Source organism: Balaenoptera ricei, chromosome 1, assembly GCF_028023285.1.
Source record: "Balaenoptera ricei isolate mBalRic1 chromosome 1, mBalRic1.hap2, whole genome shotgun sequence".
In the NCBI taxonomy this organism is placed as follows: Eukaryota; Metazoa; Chordata; class Mammalia; order Artiodactyla; family Balaenopteridae; genus Balaenoptera; species Balaenoptera ricei.
In genome coordinates, this window is record NC_082639.1 from 32,061,218 (window position 1) to 32,075,863 (window position 14,646).

General features: G+C 43.2%; 1 protein-coding gene across 15 annotated transcripts in view; it reads left to right on the forward strand.

Annotated features, from left to right (window-relative positions):
• MACF1 (microtubule actin crosslinking factor 1) overlaps positions 1 to 14,646 on the forward strand; it is a 333,257-nt gene that overhangs the window by 315,475 nt on the left and 3,136 nt on the right. For 6 of the 15 annotated variants that reach the window (XM_059919504.1, XM_059919491.1, XM_059919536.1 and 3 more), the window contains 6 exons: positions 310 to 384; positions 1,465 to 1,482; positions 4,402 to 4,519; positions 5,345 to 5,413; positions 11,618 to 11,829; positions 12,350 to 12,460. In XM_059919504.1, the coding sequence (XP_059775487.1) occupies positions 310 to 384; positions 1,465 to 1,482; positions 4,402 to 4,519; positions 5,345 to 5,413; positions 11,618 to 11,829; positions 12,350 to 12,460 (603 nt within the window). The remainder of the gene's footprint in view (positions 1 to 309; positions 385 to 1,464; positions 1,483 to 4,401; positions 4,520 to 5,344; positions 5,414 to 11,617; positions 11,830 to 12,349; positions 12,461 to 14,646) is intronic. The other 9 variants (XM_059919530.1, XM_059919552.1, XM_059919559.1 and 6 more) reach the window with 7 other exon arrangements.

Below are 14,646 nucleotides of genomic sequence, written 5' to 3' on the forward strand. Positions count from 1 at the left end.
CTCCTAGTTTGCTTTATTAGTCAGTTAATATTGATGCATGCGTATTAGCACATTTGAGGAAATTTTGAAGCAGGATGGAAGAATGTGTTGTATCATTACTGGGGAATTTCTTTCATACTCAGCGTCTGAGTATCCCAGTTAGTGAGACTCACAATAGAAGATAAACGCATGTGTCGAAAGCCTGAGATGCCTAAAAAATATGTAATGAAGAGCTTCTCTGATGACATATAAAAATCTTTGTTTCTCTGAAGAGGAAGTCTTGCTTTACCCTTCACACTTTTCTCTTTTTCTGTTGTTCACAACCAATAGGTCACAAGACAAGTGGCTCAGTGCAAATGTGCAAAAAGGTTTCAGGTGGAGCAGATTGGAGAGAATAAATACCGGGTAAGAAAGAGAAAATCAGTTCTTTGTGGTGGTCATTCCTGCTGTGTGGCCCTTACAGGTGAAAGCAGCCTGACACACAGCAGATGGCTGATCCCACCTTCCCGTTACTGATGCTTGGAGTACCAAAGCCAGTGGGGACTTGTAATGCGATCAGTCTCTGGCCCCTCACCTCTGTAGGTGCCAAATGTCAGGTGTCCTGTGGGCTGAGCTTTAGTGCCCCAGATAGTTGCATCTGGAAAATAGTGCCGTATCTAGCCAGCAGTAGCTTGTATGGGATCCAATATAGGAGACATTTCAGAGCCCTCTCTTCACTGCCGAACAGGTCTTTGAGGAAATGAAGGCACCTTTATCATAAGATAAGGAAACAATTATCTAATGACTGACCATTGCCCCCAGGGAGCTGGTCATTGTGAGCCCAAGTGGCTCTCAGGCTCAGAAAGGGCTGGAGAAGCTCTGTCCAGGCCCCACAGGACGCTCAACCTGCTCAGTAGTCTTCCCTGGAAAGCTGTGCCGAGCGACGCCGTAACTGACAGTGAACCGTGCTGTGTTTTAGCTTCTTTGGGGACCAGGGCGGGGCATAGAAGGGATCTATGACAGGACCCCTAAAATGTATTCAGCAGTTTGTCAGGGTTCTCTACAGTCCTAAGGAAGATCTAGGATTGGCAAAGAGGATTTAGGTGGCCAGATAGCACAGTTATGTGCACCCAGTTAGAAACAGGAAAATGAGGTTCCATTAGCACGTCACAACTGTCTTCAAGGTCCAGCAGAGCTACACTGTGCTGCTCTGAGCCGGGGAGTGGAGTGTTGGGTGACTCTGCCTTGGATCCAGCCCAGGGCTTTGAGTTAATAAGGCTCCAAGCAATCTTATAATGGTTTTTTTTCTTTTTCTTTTTTTTTTTTTTAATTACCTGTGAGAGAAATGACTTAACAAAGAATATGGTCAGTATGTGTCGTTCTGCTTGGAACTGGTTAATATGATTACATGATTTTCATTCCTTAGTGTTAATTTGACAAAACGTTCTTTTCTCTCTTTTTTTTTTTTCTTCCTTTTCCTCCATCCTTTACTCTTACTGTCTGTAGTTCTTCCTCGGCAATCAGGTACAGTGTGCCTTGCAAACATTCTTTTTGGTGGAAATGGTGTATGTGGCTAATGCTGCCTGTTCTTTGCTGTGGGGAGAGGACGTAATCTGAAGCATGCCTGGGTCATGTCTGGTAGTCTTACCAAGTGGAGAAACTGCTAGCAGGGCTAGTATTGTAAAGCTGTCTCAGAAGCAAAAGGATATAAGTATATATAATTTTCCATTTAAAATTAGATTGGCTGAAGACGATATTTTGGCGGGCTGAGTTAAAAGTAGTATGGTTCTGGGGAAGTTAAAGCTATGGTATCAATCCATCCCACTTCTAAAAAAGATCCCAGTCTTGTCAGAATACCAGACAGCACAGTTCTGATTTACACCCAAGTCTTTTGACCGTTAACACAAATTTTATAACGCACACTAAGTCAGAAAAGTCTTAGGGTATTTAAGGTACTGTGTTTAAATACCTTACTAAAATTTTAGTTATCTGTGCTTATGTTATATTTTATAATCATAAGGGATGTGAGAAGTAGAGTGTGGAACTCATACTTGGCTGTAGCCTGACGTTTGCCGATTATGGCCAGCCAGCATAACCTAATGGGATCAAATTAGACTTGCAAAGATTGAATGCTTTTGACTCCACTTGGTAACTCTAACCTTTTAGATCTTTTTGAGGGCTCTGGGGTCCTATGTCTTAAAGTGGAAGGAAGTTGCATGGGTAAAATTTGTCTTGTGATATGAAATCAGAAACACTAAGAGTTGATTTGAAGCCTTCAATCAAAGTTCCAGGCACTGCTTTAACCACCAACTACAGTAACATTCTGGGCCAGTGGGAAGAACAAAGGATGGAAAGAAACTAAAGACAAGAACAGTCAAACTGGCTTTAAATAAATCATTGCATAAGAGTGCCAAGTAGTACCTAAAGGTTGTACCTGTTTGCTAGTGACTGCATGTGGGTACCAGGGGCCCCTTTGAAGTGGCACCTATGTCCTCCTCTACTCCACTGACCAGCAGAGGGTCAGAGGGTTAGTTCCAATGTTTGGAACAGAATTATGAAGTTCACTTTATACACGAGGCACCTGAGGCCTTAAGGACAACTGTGCCAACAGTCACACGGCAAAGGTTAGAGCAGTGACGCAGAGAAGGAAACAGACCTTACTGTCGCCTCTAAGACTGTTTGGAGGTCTTTGCCTCACTGGCAACCCCTCTCTGCCGGATTTCTGCAGGTCCCTGTTTTTAGAGCTGCTATAACTCGTTCCACATTCATCTCTCTGGCCTCCCCCAGACACTTTGGCCCCCGGCTTGGGTCAAACCTCCTTATCCCTATAGCTCAGTAAAAGCAAGTTAGAATCTTTCAGAGAGAGCTTTAGTAAGAAATTAAGGGGGAAACAAGAATGAAATCAATGGAGTTAATTCTAAAGGCTGACAAGTAAATTACAGGGCACAGTAATGTAAGAATAAAGTACCGCTTGGGATGCCTTCCTGATTCCCTCTGGAGGACACATAGGCCCTTATTTCCTTCTTCCCCTCACTTATCCAGAGAGAACCCCAAACAGTGACTTGGGCCGGCACTGCCCTTGGATCTGGTGGAATCCTCAGTTCCTCCCAAAGGGCCTCCCTGTTCCCACGCGTGGGGCCAGTGTCTGAGGGCAGCTTCCTTCCCGGGACAGGACCTTTATCCCCTTATGTTTCTGGGTCCCGACTTCAGTGCTCTTTACACTACACCATGCTGTGGCTGCAGTCACTTTGTATGAAAACCTAAAACCTGCATGAGATGAAAGATGGAGGACCATTTTTACTTCCAGAGAAAAGGGCTTGGGTGGGGGATGATATTTTTTCAATCATCTTGCCTGTATAAACAGCTTGAATCAGTGTAAAGTAATACAGAGAATTACCACAGAAATATTAATTTTGAGGGAGGTTGGTTACGGGTCCTTCTTAAACATCCTTTCTGGCATTTTCAATTTTGTGCCTTCTTTCAAAGTTATGGTTCTCCTTTATAACTTTGAAAATCCTAATTAAGTGATTAAATTACCCCCCTCAACATTCTCCTTGAATTAAACAATTTTAGGAATTCCATTTCTCCAACCATACGTTTGATTTTTGTTTTGAGATCTCAGCATGATTCTCTTTTGTTACCTCTTAACTTTTATTTTGGGAAGAGGATAATTTATGCAATGGGAAACTCCAAATGTTGATAGGGCTGGGAAGTAGGAATATTTGGCAAGTAAAAAAGGAAAAATAAATATCAGAAAATCATGCTTGTTTTAACATCCCAAAATGATTGTTGAAAACTACTTACAATCAGCATGGTAGATTTAAATTTTAATTTCTTCAACTGAATTTTAGTATAAACACTAATCATTTGTTCAGCTGAAGAAAATTTTCTGCTGGTGACAACACAATTAGAGAATACTTAGGGGTTTATTTCTGAAAATGATGTGGAAAATCAAATTTCCTTCTAAGCTTGTAATAATGATGATGCTTTGCAAGGTTTTCCTTGAGACTTGAAATATTATTTGCTGTTCTCCATTTAACTTTCGAGCACACTGTATTCAGAAGCTGACATCCACCTTACAGCTACCTTTTCTTTTATGGAAACAAACTAGCTTAACAAAGAATTGTATCATTGGGTTTTAATTTGGGCAGAATCTTTAAAAGAATCAAAGTGAGCTAATGCCTTGTCTGTCCTCCCTCCCCTTTGGAGCAAGGTCACAACCATCAACAGTTAACTTTATCGGAACAGAAAGTACATCAAGATAATGACCTTTAGCTTTTCCATATTTTAAGTTTTTTGTGAAAAATGCAAAATAGTGAGAGTTAAAATTGCCCCCAAACCGTGAAATTGTCATTCTGTCTGAATACAGTCTGCTTAGTTAGGGAAGAAAGTCTAGCCCTGCTCTCGGGCGCCCTCGCTCACCATCTCCCCTTGGCCCTGCAGTTTGGGGACTCCCAGCAGCTGCGGCTGGTCCGCATCCTGCGCAGCACAGTGATGGTCCGCGTTGGGGGAGGATGGATGGCCCTGGATGAATTCCTAGTGAAAAATGACCCCTGCCGAGGTAAGAAGCCCTTCTGAGCTCGTGTTACTTGTTAGCTACGCCCTCACCACTGATCTTTCATGATTCCACAGGGTGTTGGTGGTGGGGTCTGTTTGTTGATTCTGTTGTTAAGCTGCCCAGGTGTCATCCCACTAGCACAGATTGGGACTCGGGGTGCAGGGCAGACCAGGGAGAGAGAGCAGGAGGGTTTGATGCTGTCAGGGGAGACGGGTTTCTAGGGACACACTAACGAGAATTGGGAATTTATTGGTGTCATCAAATGTTTCTGTGTGAGGGGTTAAATTAACACCAGCCTAGAAAGAAGCCCTATAAAGCCCTGCCGGTTCCCTGTTAGTGCTGCAGATGACTTTGCCTGTAATTCCTGCGTCTGAAACCCAGAGAGGGTATTGGGCCCCTCCTAGGCAGGGGAGGACTGGGAGCTCCCTTAACCAGGAGAGGAATAGAGAACACCTAGCAGTGAGCCTAGGCACTGCATTGTAAGGCATATGGTCACCTAAGTAAGTCCATGGGGTCTCAGTCTGCTTCAACCTAAAAAGGCCCAAAGGCCAAAAATGGTCTACTCTTTTAGCCCAAAGGCCAAAGATAACAGTCAACTCAATGTGAGTGATGGCATCTGCAGCTAGAGGCGTGTGAGGGCCGCAGCAAGCGGGGGATGATCAGATTCCAGTTGCTACATCCCGTTCAGCTGCTCCTTTCCTTTCTCCTGTTAGCCAAGCTGCATGTGGGTACACAGGAGGCTCCCCCACTGTCTGCCAGTTTGTCTTTCTTGACCAGTTTCTGCGTTTCCTGCTCTGTTTCTTTGTGTTTATATATTTTTTATTCTAGTTCACCATCCTGGGAGTAAAATAAAGCGCTCTGATTCCAGCTCTTCGATTTCCAGTCAGTCTCCCATAGGTTGGCTTTTAAGCTTTGTCCCTCTTACCCACATCCCAGCCCGTTGAGAATGGCTTTGCTTTTTTAAACTGTAGCATCTCTTGGCTCTGTGGTATCTGCTGCCTTTATGAATGCTTTGAAATAGCCAAACCATAGCTTTTCTAACTATTATAAGTTGACAAAACATAAAATATGCCTGTTGAGACAGTACCCATGGAATTCGTTCTGAGTTTCTGTTTATTTAACAAATACTTATAGCTTTATATACCACACACTGTTTTATTATAAGACCTTACAAATAATAACACATTTACACCTCTAGGAGGTGTAGCTACTATTACTATCTCCATTTTATAGAATAGGAAATTGAAGCATAGGAAAGTTAAATAACTTGCCCGAGGAGAGGCAGCTAATGGCAGAAACAGGATTCACATCCAGCACACTCTGGCTCTTGACCTCCATGCTGTCTCTCAGATGCTAACATACCCAACACCACCCTTTTTCACATGTGTTTTACTGGTTCCAACTGCATAATTAAATTAGTAAGGCTTACTTATAAACCGAGCAGAAATGTTTACAGTACTGTTATGTCACTTCTTTGGAAGTGATTTATAGTCAGAATCTGAAGCATTTGAAGCTAAAGGTTCTCACATGAATTCAGACACGCTCATGAATTAGTTCCTCTTAACTCATTCTGCATTTACTCCAATAAACCAGAGTAATAATAGAGTAATAATTTTCATTAGGATTTCCTTTTTATAAAGTAGTCTTAAAAACACCTATTCTGATAAAAACTGGAGCGGGTTTAAATTAGTTTTAGAACTTAATTATATTGCAAACCAATTTCTTTGATATAAATGTGCCCTCTGGGGCTTCCCTGGTGGGGCAGTGGTTGAGAGTCTGCCTGCCAATGCGGGGGACACGGGTTCGAGCCCTGGTCTGGGAAGATCCCACATGCCGCGGAGCAACTGGGCCCGTGAGCCACAATTACTGAGCCTGCGCGTCTGGAGCCTGTGCTCCGCAACAAAAGAGGCCGCAGTAATGAGAGGCCCGCGCACCGCGATGAAGAGTGGCCCCCACTTGCCGCACCTAGAGAAAGCCCTCGCACAGAAATGAAGACCCAACACAGCCATAAATAAATAAATAAATAAATAAACTCAAAGTTTAAAAAACAACAACAATGCCCTCTGATTGTTTTAAATGAGGAGATAGATAGATATATATATATATATATCTTTTTAACCTTAACTCAGTAAAACAACATTATTCCTTTCCAAGTCTATTAATAAGGTTTTATTTTTCATGCTGTGTGTGATTGAACTAAACAAACAAAAGAGATACTGCACGTGACATTTTTGGAATCTTTGACTGCCTGTTTGCTGCCTGCTGTACTTGCTCTCTTTACGATAACATTGTGCTGCTGGCCAAGGAGAACACTGCTTGCTTTTTCCTTATCTTGTTAGCTAGAAATTGGAACCCCAAGGAGATTTGGGAGGGCCATCTAGGAGCTATTTTCTATGGAACATAGTAGCCTTTTTCAGCATCCCTTGGAGCAAACAAGGTAAGGCTTTCCCCTGTGCCTTTCCAGGAATGCCCTCATCCCAATTCCATTGACTACAGGGTCAGGAACTCCCAGCATCTTAGATATCATAACCCTACCAGTGATGGACAGGATGAGCTACATCTAAGCAAATAAAAAATTGTGCTACGAGGGGAACACTTAAAGGCCCAGGTGGATGTAATACATGACTTAGAAAGGCATGAACATCACAAAGAGAAAAGTTCCTTGAAGCTACCTAGGGTTCTGTGAGGATTACTGTGGCTTATAGAAGCACCACTTGGGGTGGATTTTTTTTATTCATTTGGGTTGCATTTCCTTGGCTCTCTGCACCATAGAGAATGTTACTCTGAGGACTGTACCAAATGTATGACGGGATTATAATACCGGTGTTGCACAATCATGTTATCTGCCTTTACACAGTCGTTTAAGAAGATGAAAGTTGTCTCAGACTGCACGTTGCTTTAGCCAAATGTAAAAGGTAAAAGTATTCAACTAGGTAGGTTCCTGGTACTGCCAGAATTGGAGATTTCACTTTCTGAATTGAGCCATGGCAAAGGAAATCATGATGTTTGGATGGAGGTAAAACAACGTCCCTGCCTAATGAATAGGTGTACATTTACCCTAGGGTTCTGTGAATATTTCTGAGCATTAGACAAATTAATTCCCCAAATTTTACTGAAAATGTAGAAAAACTTTATGAAGATTTAAAAGACACAATTTGGCTTAGAACTGATTTTTTTTATTATTATGGTAAAATACACATAACATAAAAACTTACCGTCCTAACCATTTCTAAGTGTACAACGTCAGTAGCATTACATACATTCACACTGTTGTGTTACCATCACAATCACCCATCCACAAAACTCTTCATCTTGTTATACTGAAACTCTACCCATTAAACAATAGAACTGAATTTTAACTAATAAGCCTGTTCCAGCCAACATCGGTGGCCAGCAGTAGTCTCTTAGAAAATGGTGGTCTCTCTGGTGGTTGAAAAACTGAACTTGAAATGGCTGTCTTTGGGGTCTGGCCCCCAAGATGTGATCTTCAAAAAACCAAAAAAATCATGGTCAAATGCGTTTGGAAGACACTGAGTTAAAACTAAACAGGTTTCTTTGCTGCAGGACTTCTCGGAGCTTATAAAATGCTGATTGATTGCATTAGGGAGAGATATGTAGAATCCAGTGTTTACTAAACTCCTCTTCTTAGGAAACCCCTCAAAAACCTCAGTTTGGGAAATTCTGCTGTAAGCAATGAAAGACCATGGAAAGATTTGGAGCTGTTTAGAGAGATCAGGTTTTTATTTAGAAATACAGTGTGGGGAATGAGGAGTGAGGGAGGGATGGGGTTAAGATGAGAAACAAGGAGACCATTTGGAAGCCTGTTACAGTGGTCCAGGTGGAGGAGATACTCCATGAACCACGTATTTTTAAGGGGTACAGGGAAGGCTCAGGGGGATTCAAGAGGCATTAGAAGGTGGAATCAATAGTAGACTGAACTGCCATCAGGAGGGAGGGACCTACGTCAACAACCAGGTTTCAGGCTTCAGTCGTGTCTAATCAGTTGGATGTAAGGTTCTGGCATCCAGGAGAGGTCTATGCTGGGGATGTATTTGAGAGTTAGGCAGGACCGTATGATGGCGCTGAAGTCTCAGATGCATGAACTCATCACCAGATCAAAAGTCTAAGAGGGAGAACAGGACCGTGGATGGAACCAGGGGAACATCAGCGTTTAAGAAGTGGGTGGGATGGAGTAGTCGGGAGAAGGGGGAGAGGCAGGAGAGCGGGGGTCCTGGAAGCCGAGGGCGGAGAGTGTTTCAAGAACAAAATAGTAACTCCCCCGAGTGCAAATGACAACAGCAGAGAGGTGTTTTTACCTGTCAGATTATCAGGTTTTTACCTGATACATACCCATGTGTACACACACTCTCTCTCTCTCAATACACAGAGCATTGGCTGGAGTGAAGTAAATTGAATATATTCATACATTATTTTTGAGAGTGTACATTGGTGTAAAATTTTGTAGTTCAGTTGACAAGTATCAAAAACCTTATGTGTGCATCCTTTCTCCCCAGCAGATCCACTTGTAGAAATTTATCCTAAGGAAGTCATCATGGGTGGGCACAAAGACTTTTTACAAGTAGTTTGTCACAGCGTTGTGTACAGTGTTTTAAAAATTGTGAACAAAATACAAGGTTGGTGAAATAAATTATGTCGGTACGATGAAACAATACTTTGCAGCTAGCTGAAGTTATGCAAGACACTTCAGGCATGGAGGAATGTTTCTGATATTTTTGTATTTTTTATATATATATACACACACATATACACACACGGTTGTGCAAAGGAATAAAGACACCAACGTTTTAGTAGTCCTGTCCCCGAAGATTAAGCAATTTTTATTCTTTGTACTTTTCTGTAGATCTCAACCTTTCTACAATCTAAAAGCATCCCCCTGAGGCAGAAGTTGTCGGTACCCTTTGCCAGTGATTACAGTAGTGTGGTGGGGAAGGAAGGCGGAGTGGGCTGAGCTAGCGTAGATGAATGCAAGGAGCTGGGCCGGGCAGAAGGCAGCTCAGGTGCAAGCCCTTGGTTCTGGTCCCAGTTCTGCCACAGCGTTCCTTGACCTCAGCCTCTGAATGCTTCAGTTCCTTTGTGACATGGGGATGCTGACTGGTCGCTGATAACAGTCAAGTGCAGTGTTACACGTGATCACACTCTGTAAACTGTACAGTGCATGGGGAACATGTTATTATCGTTACACTTAAAATGTCATTGCCCTCATCTGCAATGCCATTTCAAAGTCTTCCTCTTGTGTCACTGTGTTGTTTTCTGGGAGGGTGGGCTCAGTGAACTGTTAAATCTCTACTAGGTTTAAACCACACGTCTTAAGTTCTTTATGGCTTAGGGCCATAAACAATTCTTTTGGGGTCCAAGTCCTCAGCTGAGTAATGATTTCCATTTGTCAGTGTTATCTCAGTGCTTGCTGTGTGTCCACCCTTGTGCTTGGCCCTTTAGCAAACATAAGATAAATAAGTGTTTAGCGATGTGGAATCTTACTGAAGTACCCAGGTTAGCGCTGAAGGAAATTCTCTTTGAGAACTGGACACTGAGGAAAGTGCTGGAGTTTGGAAAATGGATGAGTAGGGAGCAGACGGCCAAGGAATGAACCTTGAAGGGCATGTTCTGTTGGGGCCTAAGAAGGGAGGAGACAGCTTAGCATTCCAGGGACCAAAAGTCCTAGACCGTCCAGACAAGAAGGACTCTTGGACATCAGTGAGCCTGATTGATCACCTCTAGTGAGCCTGAGGAAACAGAGGCCCAGAGCAGGAAGGATCCCAGTTGGGGGCAGAGCCTGGGCTGTAACTCAGGGGTTTTGATCATGCAGGTTAGTCCTTTTAACCTGATACTTTGATATGTTATGTCAACTGAGTATATTGAAAAGAATTTGGATTTGATTTAGGAATTTAGAACCTCTCTGCTTGGACACTCATGCAACCTGATTTAAAATCCGATTCTACCAAGATTCCTCAAATTTCTTGAGGACATGTGGAGTTGGGCAGGAGAGAGGGTAGGCACAATTACCTGAAATCTTCTAAACTTGTAGTTTCTGGCCAAAGTAAAAAATCTAATATAGGAAAGAAAGACAAATACTTTGTTTCTAATGGTTCCCTTTTCCCAGGCTTTACCAGCAGTTCTGTTTGATTAGATCTATCTAGTACATCCTAAAAAGTGAGCAGCTTGGGGATGAATGAGCAGACAGAAGGTGATTGCAGAATAGCACCTTTCAGTGAGGAATAATCTAAGAACACATTCCAGAGGAATTATTTCTTCTAAATTCATAGCGTCTTTCACATTTAATGTTTGTGTTGGCTGTACTTGGTATCTTCTGACCGAATCCAGATTTTGGGTTCTGGTCTGATGGCTCCAGGAAGCCGCAGGACAGCACTGTTGGCCTTCAGTGGTGTTTCCACACTCTCCAGCTGGCTGTCCCTCTCCCACTGCAGGTGTGCCTTCAGCTTCTCATCGCTTTCAGCTTTTGACTTAACGGTTTCTCACTGGCAAGTTTTGTGCATGGTCTTGATCTCTCTCTCTCCTCCCACATGTTTACTTCTTAATGATTTAGTCTGGATCTTTTTACTGTCCTGAGTTCCTGGACCTCTTTCTTTAATATTATTATCGACTGAATTCAAATAGAAGAGTCTAGGTGACATCAATTTCAATGATCTGTTTTTCTCTACTATTTCATTACCGTGTATCATGCAACAGTTGAGCAAAAAGTACACATGTACTATGAGAGAGAAAAGAGGGGTTTTGATTTAACCTCAGAGGTTTGTGAACTGCTTCATCTGCTTTCTCTTGACCCCAGGGGACAGTGGCAAGGCAAGATCGTGACCACAGCATGGGATGGTGCTTTCTACACAAAGACTTCTTTATTACAGCAAACCAAGGGGCTTATTAGTTAGTGTGTCTGCTGTGGGTAAGAATCATGACAAGGCTGATAAATCATGAATTTATCCCTATTCTAAAAGAATCCACAGATGGTACTAAACCTATAAATTATATAACTGTTATCATGGGGTCAAGCATCTGTATGACCATCAAAGATTTATTTTTTCAAGGTTAACTGTTATTGTATGTGTGTGTTTATTCCCTTTTTAGCACGAGGTAGAACCAACATCGAACTTAGAGAGAAATTCATCCTGCCTGAGGGGGCATCCCAGGGAATGACCCCTTTCCGATCACGGGGCCGAAGGTCCAAACCGTCTTCCCGGGCAGCCTCCCCTACCCGCTCCAGCTCAAGTGCTAGTCAGAGTAACCACAGCTGTACGTCCATGCCATCTTCTCCAGCCACCCCAGCCAGTGGCACCAAGGTACGTACAACCTGCAGCGTGACCTCCTTCCCCGCTCCCAGCTTTGCAGATGTCCATTGTTCAGTGTAGCCTCTGAAAGACCCCAGTGAGGAGAGGCACTTGAAGACATGCAGACCAGGCTGGCCAGGCCCTAGTGGTACACGGATCCGGACCTTTAACATGACTGAAGAGGACATTATTAAATAGGAACTCGGGTTGTTAAGTCCAAAGCGCTTCTTTTCCACATATTCCCATTTTGAGTTTGAGCCCATCCAGTTACTAATCTTGAAAATCCAGGCACTATCTGTGCTGCTGGAGCTAACAGAGAAGTTTGTTGTTACGACGGGTGATGGATGAAGAATGCTGTTGCCTTTCTGCCTGGTCCCTTTCATCCCGTTGGACTGATGCGCATTTTATTTTGTCTTCTATTTCTTTAAAATTTAGTGTCTTCTGTTTATTTTTTTTTTATGTTCCCAATTTGCTCCCTTTCTGTTCCACTTTCAATTATTCCCGTCCTTCCCTTTGGATTTCCGTTTCACAGACTCCACTTCAGTTCTCTCGCTGTTATGACAAACCCTGGTTGGTAAACAGTAAAGCTGGCACCCCTGTCAGGGACAGCCACTATCCTGACCTCCAGCTGTCCAGCCCCGAGGTAGAGTATGGCTTTGCTGACTAAGGACACAGTCAAGACCAGGCCCTCGCTCATGCCGAGGACTTGACCAGCTCTTCTTCCTGACACGAGTCCGTGCTCTTTTCCATCTCTGTGGTGCTTGCTCTCACAGCTGATTCATCTCGTCCAGTGTTTTTCAGGGGTTTCTAACTCGGATTCACCAAAATTGGAGATAAATAAGAGATGCCTAAGACTGAATTGTTTAACAACTTCCTAACAGTCTTTAGAATGATGTTTGTTCAGGGTGAGAAACAATGGTCATCTGTGGTGATTTGTTTATTGATATTGTTTATAATCAGGCCTCTTGGAGCCTCCAAACGTCATATCTGACACAGACGAGTTACGAACACTTGAAATTCAACGACGGTGCATGTTCAACAGTGTTCTATCTTTGCTTAGGACAGAAGAGTGGCTGGTGCCCCCGCCCCCCGCCCGAGCCACATCCCCGGGGTGGTGGTATTGCCACAGTGGTCCGGGTGTGGGTGCTGCCCTCTCCTTCAGCCAAACACAGTATCAGTGAACACTGCTCTGAGGCTCAGGTTTTAGCTTCTGAATTCCTTGGCCTAGGCACTTGGGTTTCTGTAGCCTTGATTTGAATACACATGCCAGCAATTAAGCATGTTCAAGTACAGTCATTAAAATGCCCAAGTACTGTTGGAAGAGCAGTGTTTCAGAAATAAAATGTGGACTAGAGGCTTGTGTGATAGCGCTACAATTTGCATTGTAGCTCCTGCTGGGAAACATTGGGTTCTTGTGCCGCAAAAGGTAGCGTTGCCTTTAGTCACGTAAAGCTTCAGCCAATAGAAGCAGGAGGTACAAGAAGCCAATGCCCACGAATGGACTTGCTGCTTTGGGATTCATCCCACTCCAAGCTAAAACTCCAATTCAGAAATACATCTGGCTTAGAACATGATCTGGGGACCCACTGACACTAAAACCCCACGACTCAACCTGCTTATCCTGCTTTTCTTCTTTAATGGCTCCAGTTTCATGAAAGTCTCAAAAGTTCTAAAATTTTTAATGTTTTAATTATGAAGTGCCAATTCTCATAGGATTCTGATAGATGAGCATTTTTGTTTTGTCTTAAGGTTTTACCTTTGGTTTCATTTCATTTCGAGGTTTCATCTTTCCTTACCTACTGGTGTTCTGCAGGCTGTGTCCTGACGCGGACGCCCAGCCCGGCATCTGTGGCGCCACGTCTTCCCAGCAGCAGTAGCTTCTGAAACTGGTGCTCTTCCTCCTGTGTGGGCCAGGAGGGTTTGTGCTGGAATGTTAATCCCTCTCTGTCGCTTTTGCTCTTTCTTTATAAAGATATAAGAAACACCATGCAATGGGTTGCTTTACTCTTCTCTTTGTATAAACATCTTAAAAGTCCTGGAAAACAATTTACACGATTGATTTCAAAGAAAAATTGGAATAGCATGCTGTGGCATGAGTGATACTTAAAACAGATTTAAAATATTCTTTCTCCAAATTAAATCTTTAAAAAAAAATACACTCAAATGGGAAGTGGAGCTCCTATCAGCAGCAGTAATGATTATGTACATCTTTCCAGCTCTTCTCCAGTTTAGGAAGTGCTTCCACACATGACTTATTCACTCAACAAGTTTTTATTGAGCCCCTCGTCTGTGCCAGACGTGGTATTAGGTGCCAAGGGTGTGACAGGGAACAAAACAAAGTCCCTGCTTTTATGGAGTTTCTGCTTTAATGCAAGAGATTCAGGCAACAAACAGGGAACTTTCCTGGGCTGTTACAGGAGGAACAGCCAGGAGGCCGGTTGCTGCGGTGGACTGAACGAGAGGGAGTGTGGTAGGGATGGGGTCTGAAAGGCAGGACCCTTCCCTGGTTTCCAGAGGGAGAAGTGAAGGCACAGATGCCAATTTAGATAAGCCAAGAGCCCAGACCCAAGCTCAGTTCTTCTGGCCCCTTGTTCAGAGCCTTGTTCCTGACATCACAGCCCCACTCTTGCGTGCTCTCCTAATCATTTATTTGATCAAGTCAAGTAATTTAATCTGCATTCTGCCAGTGAGGAAATAGATCTTTACTTGACTGAAGTTACTGCATCTATCTAGTAGGGATTGGAGTAATATTTGGTTCTCCATGTTAAATATTTGGGGTTAGAACTCATATGTCACATTTCTAACCCCAAAACTTTGATACTTGGGAGT